This window comes from Pelodiscus sinensis, chromosome 1, assembly GCF_049634645.1.
Source record: "Pelodiscus sinensis isolate JC-2024 chromosome 1, ASM4963464v1, whole genome shotgun sequence".
Classification (NCBI taxonomy): Eukaryota; Metazoa; Chordata; order Testudines; family Trionychidae; genus Pelodiscus; species Pelodiscus sinensis.
This window is the reverse complement of record NC_134711.1, coordinates 82,200,470-82,212,259: the sequence shown is the minus strand read 5'-3', so window position 1 is coordinate 82,212,259 and position 11,790 is coordinate 82,200,470. Positions and strand designations below refer to the sequence as shown.

General features: G+C 44.4%; 1 protein-coding gene and 1 long non-coding RNA gene across 13 annotated transcripts in view; one reads left to right on the top strand and one right to left on the bottom strand.

Moving 5' to 3' along the window:
• Positions 1–11,790, bottom strand: part of CFAP54 (cilia and flagella associated protein 54) — a 238,111-nt gene that overhangs the window by 16,829 nt on the left and 209,492 nt on the right. For 8 of the 10 annotated variants that reach the window (XR_012905249.1, XM_075933754.1, XM_075933762.1 and 5 more), the window contains 3 exons: positions 9,200–9,298; positions 7,827–7,968; positions 150–353 (listed from right to left, as the gene is read on the bottom strand). Coding sequence is in view for 9 of the 10 variants with exons in the window: in XM_075933754.1 (XP_075789869.1) it covers positions 150–353; positions 7,827–7,968; positions 9,200–9,298 (445 nt within the window). In the remaining variant the exon portion in view is untranslated. The other 2 variants (XM_075933789.1, XM_075933796.1) reach the window with 2 other exon arrangements.
• The window catches only part of LOC142830216 (uncharacterized), a 47,479-nt gene that overhangs the window by 32,988 nt on the left and 2,701 nt on the right, over positions 1–11,790 (top strand). For all 3 annotated transcript variants that reach the window (XR_012905262.1, XR_012905264.1, XR_012905263.1), the window contains exon 2: positions 2,345–2,426. This is a non-coding gene — a long non-coding RNA (uncharacterized LOC142830216). The remainder of the gene's footprint in view (positions 1–2,344; positions 2,427–11,790) is intronic.

Sequence of the window (11,790 nt, the reverse complement as noted above, 5' to 3'; positions counted from 1 at the left end):
CCAATTACTTCAGTGAATTGTCTCCAGATTTACACAGTGGAAGAGAGCTCAGAATAAGGTTCAGTATGGGGTACTTTGGAGTCAGTTCCAGAAAATAACTACTGTAATATCCTTAGCCTCAAGAAAAAAGTAAAATTAATAGCTCATACCAAAGAGAGGGCTTGTGTTATGTCTTATTAAGTAATTATGGTAACGAATTAAATGGACCCATGTAATAGTTTGTTTGCTCTGGGTATCATCGGAGATATTGCATTCTGTTCCTTCATTTTCTGTTTGGCCCTTTTCACTTTCTACGATTTCTTCATTTTTGATAGAAGAGCTCACAAGGTTTTTATAGAAAACTTCATATCCATCTGCAAATACAAAAACAATTATAAATAACCTACACTTGTTTTAATCAACCTTGCGCTTTGCAAATTTAAAAGCTAAGATGCACTTACAGCATAAAGAACCTAAAATGCACACCAAAAAATCATTTTATTTTAAAGCAGGTTTGTGCTTGATTTTGTCATCTGTAGCTGAAATGTCATTTGTGACCCCAGCAATGTTGTCATACAAGGAAAGAGAATGTAAAGCCATTTCCAACTTGCTTCAGTCTCTAGTCTCCTGAAGACATGAAGCCACAAATGATTTGGGAAGAAGAAGGAGGCAGCATATATTTTCACTCCTTTCTGTACCAGCAAAGAAGTGCATGTGGGACATTAAATCATTAAAATATGATCCCATAGATCATTGTTGTGACTGTTGTTATATAATTGCAACAAATCTTGTACAACATATGTCATATAAGGTGTCAATTGAAAAGTTATGATTTGCAGAGTGTAATTATCCTGTTTGTATGCATCATTTTTGTATCTGAAGTTGTGAATACTATGTACCTGTATTTCCGATGTGTGGGGTCTTATGATAACACCCCCAAGGTAATTTGTGGAATCTCCATCACTGGAGATATTTAAGAGCAAGTTGGATAGATTTCTATGGGGGATGATCTAGAAGGTGCTTGGTCCTGCCATGAGGGCAAGGGACTGGACTTGATGACCTCTCGAGGTCCCTTCCAATTCTAGTATTCTATGATTCTATGATCTACATCCAGTCTAGCTAGCACATTATGAATGTATTATTCAGATTGATGGTCCATCAGCAAAAACAATGGTCCATGTAAGAAGCCTATCCCCATCCAATGGACCTTCCTGTGGATGTCCAGCTAGAGTATGCTCTGATGCAGGCTATCCTTGATTACTTGCCTCAGCTCAGCAACCGGGGGCTGGTGCATTACTCTATCTGGGTATGTCTACACTACCACCCTAGTTCGAACTAGGGTGGTAATGTAGGCAACCGGAGTTGCAAATGAAGCCCAGGATTTGAATTTCCCAGGCTTCATTTGCATCTCGCTGGGCGCCGCCATTTTTAAATGTCTGCTAGTGCGGACTCCGTGCCGCGCGGCTACACGCGGCACAGACTAGGTAGTTCGGACTAGGCTTCCTAGTTTCACGAGGAGTAACGGTAGTTCGGAATAGGAAGCCTAGTCCGAACTACCTAGTCCGTGCCGCGTGTAGCCGTGCGGCACGGAGTCCACACTAGTGGACATTTAAAAATGGCGGTGCCCGGCGAGATGCAAATGAAGCCCGGGAAATTCAAATCCCGGGCTTCATTTGCAACTCCGGTTGCCTATATTACCACCCTAGTTCGAACTAGGGTGGTAGTGTAGACATACCCTCTGAGTGTACCTTACAGCCCTCTCCCCTTTTCACGAGCCAATCCAAGGGCAGATGGTCTTCTCTCATGATATGATAGTGAGGTTCCTCTGATGCCTTGAGTGGCTCTACTTATAGGTTTGGGACCCTGTGACACAATGGGACCTCAATCTAATCCTATCCCAGCTCTCCAGGACACCCTTCAAGCCTCTCAGTTCCCGTTCCCAGTCCCACCTGCCCTGGAAGGTGGTATTTCTGGTGGTGGTGTCTTCAGCGAGGTGGGTATCAGAGATCCAAGTCCTGACGTCAGAGCCCCCATACACAGCCTTCTATAAGGACAAGATCCAGCTGAGGCCTCATCCAGCCGTCCAAAGGTCATCTCCCCATTTAACATTAATCCAAATATATCCACTGCTGGAGTGGTCACATGTGAAGCCTGGCATGGTGAACCATGTATGTACATGGTTCCATATGGTCCAGTAAGTGAGAGTAGACCCTGGGCATAGAATTTGGACTCTTCCCCTATGAGACTTGCCAAGGCTTGGAATTGTCTAGGGGCAGGACACTTTTGCATTGGTCGAGTCAAGCATCAGCCTGATGGATTCTATCCTCTCAACTGGTACTAAAGTGGAATTTTTGTCATTGACTAGGAGCCCAGAAGGTTACTAGAAGTACCACTTTGCAGCTTTGGACCTGGGACCTGGAGCTTCCCTTGAGAAACCAGTCACTAAGGTAACCAGTGCCTGAGATATACTGCCATACTACCATGTACTTGCTAAATACTCTTGGCACTATGGCTAGGCCAAAGGGGAGGACTGTAAACTGGTAGTGATTGGGTCCCATTGTAAAGCAAAGAAAGCATCTGTGACCAGGGAAGATTGCCACATGGAAGTATGTGTCCTTCAGGTCACGGGTTACGGTTAGTCTGGATCATGGGGAGATCCAATAAGGTGCCCTTAGGCACACCTTCAATATTGTTTCTTTGCCCTTGTCTGGGGCATGTCAAGACCAACTGAACCAAAGTTGAGAGCTGACTTAGCCAGTGCTTGTTGCCCTTGTTTTTCTTGGCAGGGGGCTCCTGGTGCACTGGCTACCCTGACTGTTAGGGTGTGAGGCCCTGAACCACTTACAAGTAGGGGGTGAGAACATACAACCTCAGGTCTTAAGAGTAGTGCGGGAGTCAGTGTAATTTTGAGTCAGTTTGTTCAGCAAACAGGGCACGGCCACTGAATGGAATGCAACACTTATCACTAATGTGCCCCTCATCTAAGCAACTCAGGCAGAGGTTATGTGTGTCTCTAACCAGCACACACTGCTTGCTTTCTAAACATGGTTTAAAATCTGGGGTATCCCCCATTGTTAGGATAAGTACTGCTGGGACACTAAGTAAGCTAACTAACACCAATAACTAACACTACTGAGAGAATTATCAACATCGGGGTGGGCAATAATTTTTGGGGGAGGGGGTTCACTCCAAGAATTTGGTAGGTGGTCATGAGCCACACTCTTCCATGATGATAATGGAGGAAGTGTATGGTCTAGGAAGGAGTTTGGTTGCAGAAGGGAGGGTGGGGTAAGGGACTGGGATGCAAGAGGGGGCATGGGATTTCAGAAGGAGTTTGGGTGAAAGACAGAGTTGTGACCTGGGAGGAGACTGAGGTGTAGGAGGGGGTGCAGTGACAGGAAAAGGATATAGGTGCAGGAGAGGATTATGACCTGAAGGAGAGGTGTAGGAGCAGGTGCAGAGATTTGGGTTGTGACAGCAGATAGGGGTTTGGGTACAAGGTCTGGGTGGGGTTTATGACCTGGATTAGAGGTGAGTCTGGGAGAGTGTATGGGTGCAGGAGCAGGGGTGCAGAGGGTTTGCATTACATGGGATAAGGATGCAGGAGAGGGTTCATAGAGTTGGAGGGAGGAAGGAGCTGAGGTGCCAGAGGCTGGTTGTGGCTGGGAGATGCTCCAAGCCAGCAGCCTAGCTAGCTTTTCAACCAGGTTCCAAGTCTTCCATGCCTCAGCACTGGCTGCAGGGGCCACATGTAGCTGAGCCAGACTGCTGCAAGCCCAAAAGTGGAAGGGTGCTTCATGCACTGCCTATCCTGCAAACAGGCAGTTCTCATTGGCCAGAAACCGGCCAATGGGAACTGCAAATTGTGCTGGGGGCATGCAAAGCCACTCTCCCCCTCCCACAGGGCTTGCAGTTTTCATAAAGCTGCTCTGAGCAGAGTGCAGGGGAAGAAGGGAGCCTGGCAGAGGCACTCATGGTTGAGGTCCAGCACTTTGGCAGGCCAGATCCAGCCTGTGGGCCATATTTTGCCCATCCTTGATCTACATTTAGGGTACGTCTAGACTACCGCGTTTTGTCGACGGACGTTTTGTCGACAGATACTGTCGACAAAACTTCCGTCGACAATTTGCGTCCAGACACATGGAGTTCTGTCAACAAAGCAAGCCTTCTGTTGACAGAAGGTGTTTTGCCTCGTAAAATGAGGTATACCAGCGTCGACAAAACCACGGAGTTCTGTCGACGTTATGTTGACTGAACTCCGCGGTAGTGTAGAAGCTGGTATTGTTTTGTCGACAAAAGTCCACTTATGTCGACAAAACTAGGTAGTCTAGACACACCCAAAGACAACTGCTTTCACAGCAAAGTTAAACTGTCTGGAACACAGCAATCCAAATGCACCATCACTAACAGCAAGAAGGAACTGAGGGAGCAGGAGCAGCAATGCCCCTCATACCTCACCGTGGAGGCACCACTCCAGGAGTTGCTAGCACTGCTCCCCTATGGATACTGCTGAGGAAAAAACTTCTGGCTCTGGTGCATGTGGTGAGCACACATACCTACTATAGAATGGACATGATCAAGCATGAGTAGAAGAACAATGAATTTCCCTCCATCTAGCAGAAGCTATAAAAGGTCCTTTCCTACTCTGATCTCTGGACTATGGATTTATACTAATGTGAGCATACTCTATGTATTTCATTCCTTTTACCAATTTCTATAAATAAACAAATAAACATTTAGATATTAGATACCAAAGGAATGGCAATGGTTTGGTTATTGGGTAAGATAAGTTATAAATTGACCTGCATATGTAGCCTGTTCTTTGACATCAGAGGAACCCTTTTGTTGATTAAACTGGTTTTGAATAATCCCTCATCATTAAATCTCTTGTGTGGGAGATGAAACAAGGACAGACATACTTAAGGAGACTACATTTCTGATTTCTTTTTAGCTAATTTGATGAGACAGAAGTTTACTTTTGTTGCTCATTTGGTATCTCTTCTGGAAAAATAACCACCAGCTGTGTGGTATTTCTAACGCTACTTCTAAGAAGTTTGTCCTGAATTTAGCAATCTAATTTTGACCCATTGAGGCATGATGACATTCTCTAATCCACCAAGGATGGAGAGCCACAAACTGTTTGGGAAGGAGGAATATGCCCCCAGAAATATATCTATTCTGAACCAGCACAAAGATGGGGGGAGCAGGCTGTACCCAACAAAGAGATAGTAACAGGTGTATTATCCTTACACTAGAAAAGCAATGCCTCCCACTGGGCCGCGTATGACTTCTCTTACTCTGAGCTGTGCCTAACTGATGTGAACTAGCTGTAAAGTACATGTAATTTTGTATATGATTCTTCAGTTATGTCATATTAGGCCATTCAGTTTTCCACATTTTTGCCTCTTGCCTTCAGTGGCTCTGATCCTCCCATTGATACTGCACAGGCAGACTGTTAGGTGGGTGTGGAACACTGCTGATGTCAATAGGATTCCAGCTGGGCACAGCAGTTTGCCTGTGCAGTCAACTGAAGTAACAGACTTTGACTTTTCATTTTCATTGTGCAGTAGGTTCTAAAGCAAACCCAATAAGACAATTGTAAACAAAATCTTTGTTTATCACTTTTGCACATTGTTTATCTTTCTTTTAAGCATTTGTTTTAGGTAAATCAAGTCAGGTGTCAGTTTAGTTTTTACTATGTGATGCTCACCCTGAATTATATAATTAATCTATGACAAACTTAAAAAGATCATTTGCAATCTTATTTTATATAAAACTATTTAAAGGACAGATGACTTATATAACTTGATCCTAATTTTCCAAGTGTGCTGAATACTGAACTTCAAACAAATTGATGGGCATTGAGTTCACAGAATACTTGCAAGACTAAGCTCCTTTTTTTGTTATTTTCAACCCTGACCAGTGATGGCTGATGGCTTTGCTCATTTTATTATTTATCACCGGGTTCAAACCAGCCGGGATTTAAAAATGGCGGCGCCCAGCTTATGCAAATGAAGCCCAGGAAATTCAAATCCCGGGCTTCATTTGCAATTGCGGTATGCCTACATTACCCCGCTAGTTCGAACTAGCGGGGTAGTGTAGACATACCCTAATAGATTAGTATTAGGGCTGCAGATTTGTCACTGTGATTCTTCTGTTTGCCTATGACTTTTTCCCATGTTTGTGTCTTTTCCAAAGTCTGGGTCAGTGGCCCAGAGAGCCAAGGACCAGGGGGAGATAGTAGCTTGAGAATTAACCTACTCAGCCTCTTGAGGAGATATGAGGAGGCTGGAAAGTGACACTGCTCTGCCTTCACTAGGTGCAGTGTTGCTCAGGTTTAGCCCCACTATCTCCCAGTCATGAAGGGAGGATAGGTAGGCCAAATTTCACTGCGTGGCATCATGAACTAACATGTGGGGTTGCAGCACCTCTCAGGTTTGGTCCGCATGCTCTTCAATCATGATGGGAGATATGTGGGGTGGTCGAACCTTAGCAATAATGCATCACTGCATGCTAGGTCACAATGGCCAGAATGGGGCACTGGATCCAACCCCATGGGACAATAGCTACAGGGGCTTTTGCTGTGAGGTGAGCCTGGGACCTTGCGACTGTTTTTTTAAAACAGTATTAATAAATAACTACTAACTAACTATAAAAACTATGGGTATGTCTACACTAGCCCCCTTGAATTAAAGCCCCTTGCAGGAGGAATAACAGGTAGTTCAAATTAGGGCTTTAATTCGAACTACCGGCTCCCTGCCGCGTGTAGCCGCGGACAGTTAGTCCGGACTAGTGAAATTTCAAAATGGCGACCGGACAGGAAGATGCAAATAAAGCCCGGGATATTTAAATCCTGGGCTTCATTTGCAACTTCGAATGCCTACATTAGCCTCCCTAGTTCAAACTAGGGGGCTAGTGTAGACATACCCTATTATATTAACACAAATTAGCTATATATTTCTGAGGTAAAGACTCCGAGGAGCAAGGTGAGTTCTGTCTGCAACCGAGGGTGGCAGCGAAGGAACTGAGGAAGGGTCAGGATACATGTGTGACGCAAAGGGTGCAAACAGTGCGAGGCGCCTGGAGTGCACGTGCAGCACAACCAGCTATGGAAAACTCTGAGCTGCAGTGCTGGGGTGACCCGACACCTACAGTGGAGCACCCACGGAGACATCACTTGAAGAAGAACTAACATTTAGAGAAAAATACTACCTCACTGTGTGGAATGAAGCAACGGTAGCTGACCAGAGGCTTGGGAGCCATCCCTGTAGGTAAAGGGGCAGGTTGGCTCAGATAATCCTGAAGCAGCATGGGCAGCTGTCTTAAAAAGGAACAGTTTACCAGTGTATCTATTTAATCCACTACACAATGATTTACTTGCCAATTCTAGCCTGCTCAAAAGGGATTAAGTACACAGTAACTCCCCTAACTCAGTTGACCATGTGCCCTTGGTGGTATTAAGTGCTGGCAGCTAAGTTATCTGTCACTAAAACCAATGTGTAACATACTCTTGCTCCTGTGAGGGTGCTCTGGGGCTGTGGAAGAGGCTTCCTCTTCCTTAAACCTTGTATTTCTTTGCAAGGAAAGGCAAGGCAAGGGTTTGTCTTTACCTTATATGTAATACAAATAAAATTAATTGCAGGCAAGAAAAACAATTAAGGAAGTTCGTATCTGCTTCTTTACTACTACAAAACCACAAGTAATTGAATCTAACATCAAAGTAAACCAGACAATTTGACTTAAATATTAGTTTCACTATTCTATTACTATGTGTGTATATATATATATAAATAAAACTACTTTCATTGATTCATTAAATGTTCTACAACTGTAAGATAATGGAATACCAGACAAAAAATCTTTGTATGAAGCAAGAAGGTCCATAAAAGCAAATTCTGGGATCTTCTGTTGTGTTATGGTTTTCACTTGGTGACCTTTAACACCCTTCTTTCCAATTAATAGCTGAGAAGCAAGCATAGCTTCACTGACCTAAAATTAACATTTAGGTTAGTCAGAATAATAGGTATACATATTTCGAGCTCTGAAAATAGAAGACAAACATAAAAAAATTAAGCACACAATACCAGAGATATTTAGGGAAATCTTCTATTTCTCTCCGACAAACAGTATATATCTCACTTAAATAGATCATTACTGTTGACAATTATTGTACAAGTGATTTCAAATCAGACATCTTCACCTGGATGCCACTGATGCATATCCATGTGTCAAATGTGTATGCACACATATAAGGGACTTAATTCCTAGATTTGCATTGAATTAAAGTAAAACCAACTAGTCAGAACTGACATTGTTCATACACCATTCATTTTCAATATTCCAAATAACACATCTGGCAGTAGTCCCAATGAATTTTAATCCTTATCTATCCTATGCTGTGTTGTCTTCTCAGCTGGTAGCAATGGAATACTGCATGGCTACGTCTACACTGGCCCCTTTTCCGGAAGGGGCATGTAAATTTCAGCAGTCGTCGTAGGGAAATCCGCGGGGGATTTAAATATCCCCCGCGGCATTTAAATAAAAATGTCCGCCGCTTTTTTCCGGCTTTTAAAAAAGCCGGAAAAGAGCGTCTACACTGGCCCCGATCCTCCGGAAAAAGTGCCCTTTTCCGGAGGCTCTTATTCCTACTTTGAAGGGCACTTTTTCCGGAGGATCGGGGCCAGTGTAGACGCTCTTTTCCGGCTTTTTTAAAAGCCGGAAAAAAGCGGCGGACATTTTTATTTAAATGCCGCGGGGGATATTTAAATCCCCCGCGGATTTCCCTACGACGACTGCTGAAATTTACATGCCCCTTCCGGAAAAGGGGCCAGTGTAGACGTAGCCCCATATGTTTACACAGAACAAAAACAAAAAACAAAAAAACCCCTGTGGCAGCAAATCTCAGAGCCCATGTAAGTTGACCGTAGCTCATGGGGCTTGGACTGTGGGACTGTAGTAATGTAGATGTTTGGGCTAAGGCTGGAGCCTGGGCTTTGAAACCTGGCAATTGGGGAGTGTCTCAGAGTCCAGGCTCCAACCTGAGCCAGAACACATGCACTGCTATTTTTAGCCTAGCAATGCAAGCCCAAGTCAGCTAACACAGAATCTGAGACTCATGCCACAGGACTTTTTATTTTTGCTGTGTTGTCTTACCCAAAGATGGAATTAAACACAAAGATGGAATTAAACACAACAAACTTCTCCAAAATAACACACCAACCTGTGTAGCTGCTCTTATTGCAATCCAGGCCTGTGCTCTGTAAACTTCAGTTACATGTGAGATTCTTTCACTAGAAGCCACATTTTCTTTTGGAGAAGTCTAAAATTTAGCAACAGTTCATAATTAGGTTGGAAGGTTTCCATGGAAATACATACCTGATGGAGAGGAGGTTCTGCAAGAGTCATGGTAAATAAGTTACAGAACTCAGTAACATTTGTGAAAAGTCACAGGTGCATTTTAAAAACCACCCAAACCATAAGAATCAGTCTCTAATATATTTCTGTATTTTTGAAGGCACATCATGGTCCCTCTTTTCCATAGTTCTTGTATAAATTTTTCTTCATTTTTTGTCAGTAAACATTCTCTTGAATTTTAGGTGGCATCATTCTATTACCTCTTCTTTCCTTACCTACTTGACCTGCATATTTCCCTGATGGCGTAGTGCTTGTGACTGTACCTTGCAGTATATTAATCTTTTATGTCTGCAATGTTGCCCCTAATCTCCAGTTCTAAAACAAAATATAAATAACAATATACCAAGAAACTGCACTTAGAAAAATGTTTGAAGTTCAGTTTAAAATTACACTTTGAGAATCACAGCACATATTGTGAAACTAAGCCACACATTAGTACTCTCGTTGGAATTCTGCACCACTGTGCAATGCAGAATTTTGCAGAAATTACTCTTATATGCACAGAATTTTCTCCCCCCCCCCCGAACAAAAATGGGATGCCGTGCTGCTAACCACCACTGGACCTGGCAGAACCCAGTTTGCACATAGCAGACACTACTGTGAGGAAGGGAGATGGAGAAGAGCTAGAGGGTCCCGGTACCTGCAGTCCCTGCATGCTCTGAGGGAAGGAGAGGGCAGCATCCAGGAAACTCTGGGCAAGTTTGGAACTAGACATAAGACTGTTTCTCCCTCTGGATTCTTGGTGGCTCTGGGAAAGGAGAATAGATTTCTAGGCAAGGGGACCCCTGCAGCTGGGCACTGATGAGGAGGAGGTCCAGATATTTGGACCGGAGTGCCCATAGGTAGGCTCTGGGGGGATAGGATGCGGGCTATGGGGGGTAGGAGATATGTCTCCCTCGCCCCCAGCTAGGCACTGGAGCGGGGGGGCAGAGAATATGTTATTCAACTTCATGCAGTAATGATGGTTCTTCGAGATGGGTCCCCATGGGTGCTCCACTCATGGTGTCGGACTAATCCTGGCACTGCAGCTCAGAGGCTTTGCATTCAGCCAGGTCACACATGTGCAATGTGCAGCATGCGCCGTTCGTGCTCTTTGATCTTCGTGCATACCTGGCTCCCCACTCAGTTCCTCTCACCATTCGGTATCTGCAAGGATACAAAAAGAAAACAACTCTGGAACAGGAAGGAAGGGCAGGAAGTAGAGCACCCAAGGGGACCCATCTGGAAGAACCATTGTTACTGCACGAAGGTGAGTAACAACTTCTTCTTTGAGTGGTCCCCCCATGGGTGCTCCACTCATGGTGACTTTGTAGCAGTACCTATGTTGCATTCCTGGAGTTCGGGTTTGTCAATGTCCGAAAGTACTGCTGAGGCCACCAAGGAATCAAATGCCCACTGTCACACTATTGCGTAGTGGTTCATAAAAGTTAAGTTTGAGGACTATGTGGCTGCCCTGCAGATTTCCGGCAGTGAGACTCCTTTGACCAACATCGTAGATGTTGCCTCTGCCCTAGTGGAATGTACTCTAGGTAGGGTCTCAAGGGGCTTGTTGCAGATTGAGTGACACATGGTGATGCAAGAGACTATGATCCTGGAAAGAAGCTGGGAGGACAATGGGTTGCCTTTGGAGTGATCCGCTATGGATACTATTAGGCAGTTGGTTTTGCACCAGATCCGTGTCCTGTCTTTATAAAAAGCTATAGCTGGATGTACATTGAGGGTATGGAGTAATGCGTCTCAAGTAGAGGCATGTGATTTTGGATAAAAGATGGGTAAGATGATAGGTTCGTTGACATGAAATTGTGACGTGACTTTAGGGATGAAGGCTAGATGAGTATGCAATGTGACCAAGTCCTTGTTGAAAACCATGGACGGTGGTATTGCCATTAATGCTGCCAATTCACTCATCCTACAGGCGGACGTGATTGCCAATAGGAATACCACCTTCATGTTAAGCATAGATAACAATGTGGTGGCTAGCGGCTCAAAGGGTGGATACATCAACATGTCGAGGATCAAGTCCAAGCTCCAAGCGGGGAGTACAGGTCTGTGAGGGGGTTTGAGGTTTGCTATTCCCTTAAGCAATCTCTTGGTCAAGGGGTGAGCAAAGATGGGCTGACCATCGATGGTTGCATGGAAGGCGGTAATTGCTGATAGGTGTACCCTCAGGGTAGAGATAGAGAGACCTGCTTGGTCGAGAGAGAGGATATAAATCGAGAATTTTATGCATTGGTGCCAAGTGTGACTCGATGTCACTGTTCTTACACCAAGCCATGAATCTCTTCCATTTTTCCAGGTAAGTCCTTCTCGTAGTCTCTCTTCTACTGTTCAATAGTACCGTCTTCACTGCCTCTGAACAAAAGTGCTCCTCTACTTTGAACCAGCTAGGAGCTACGC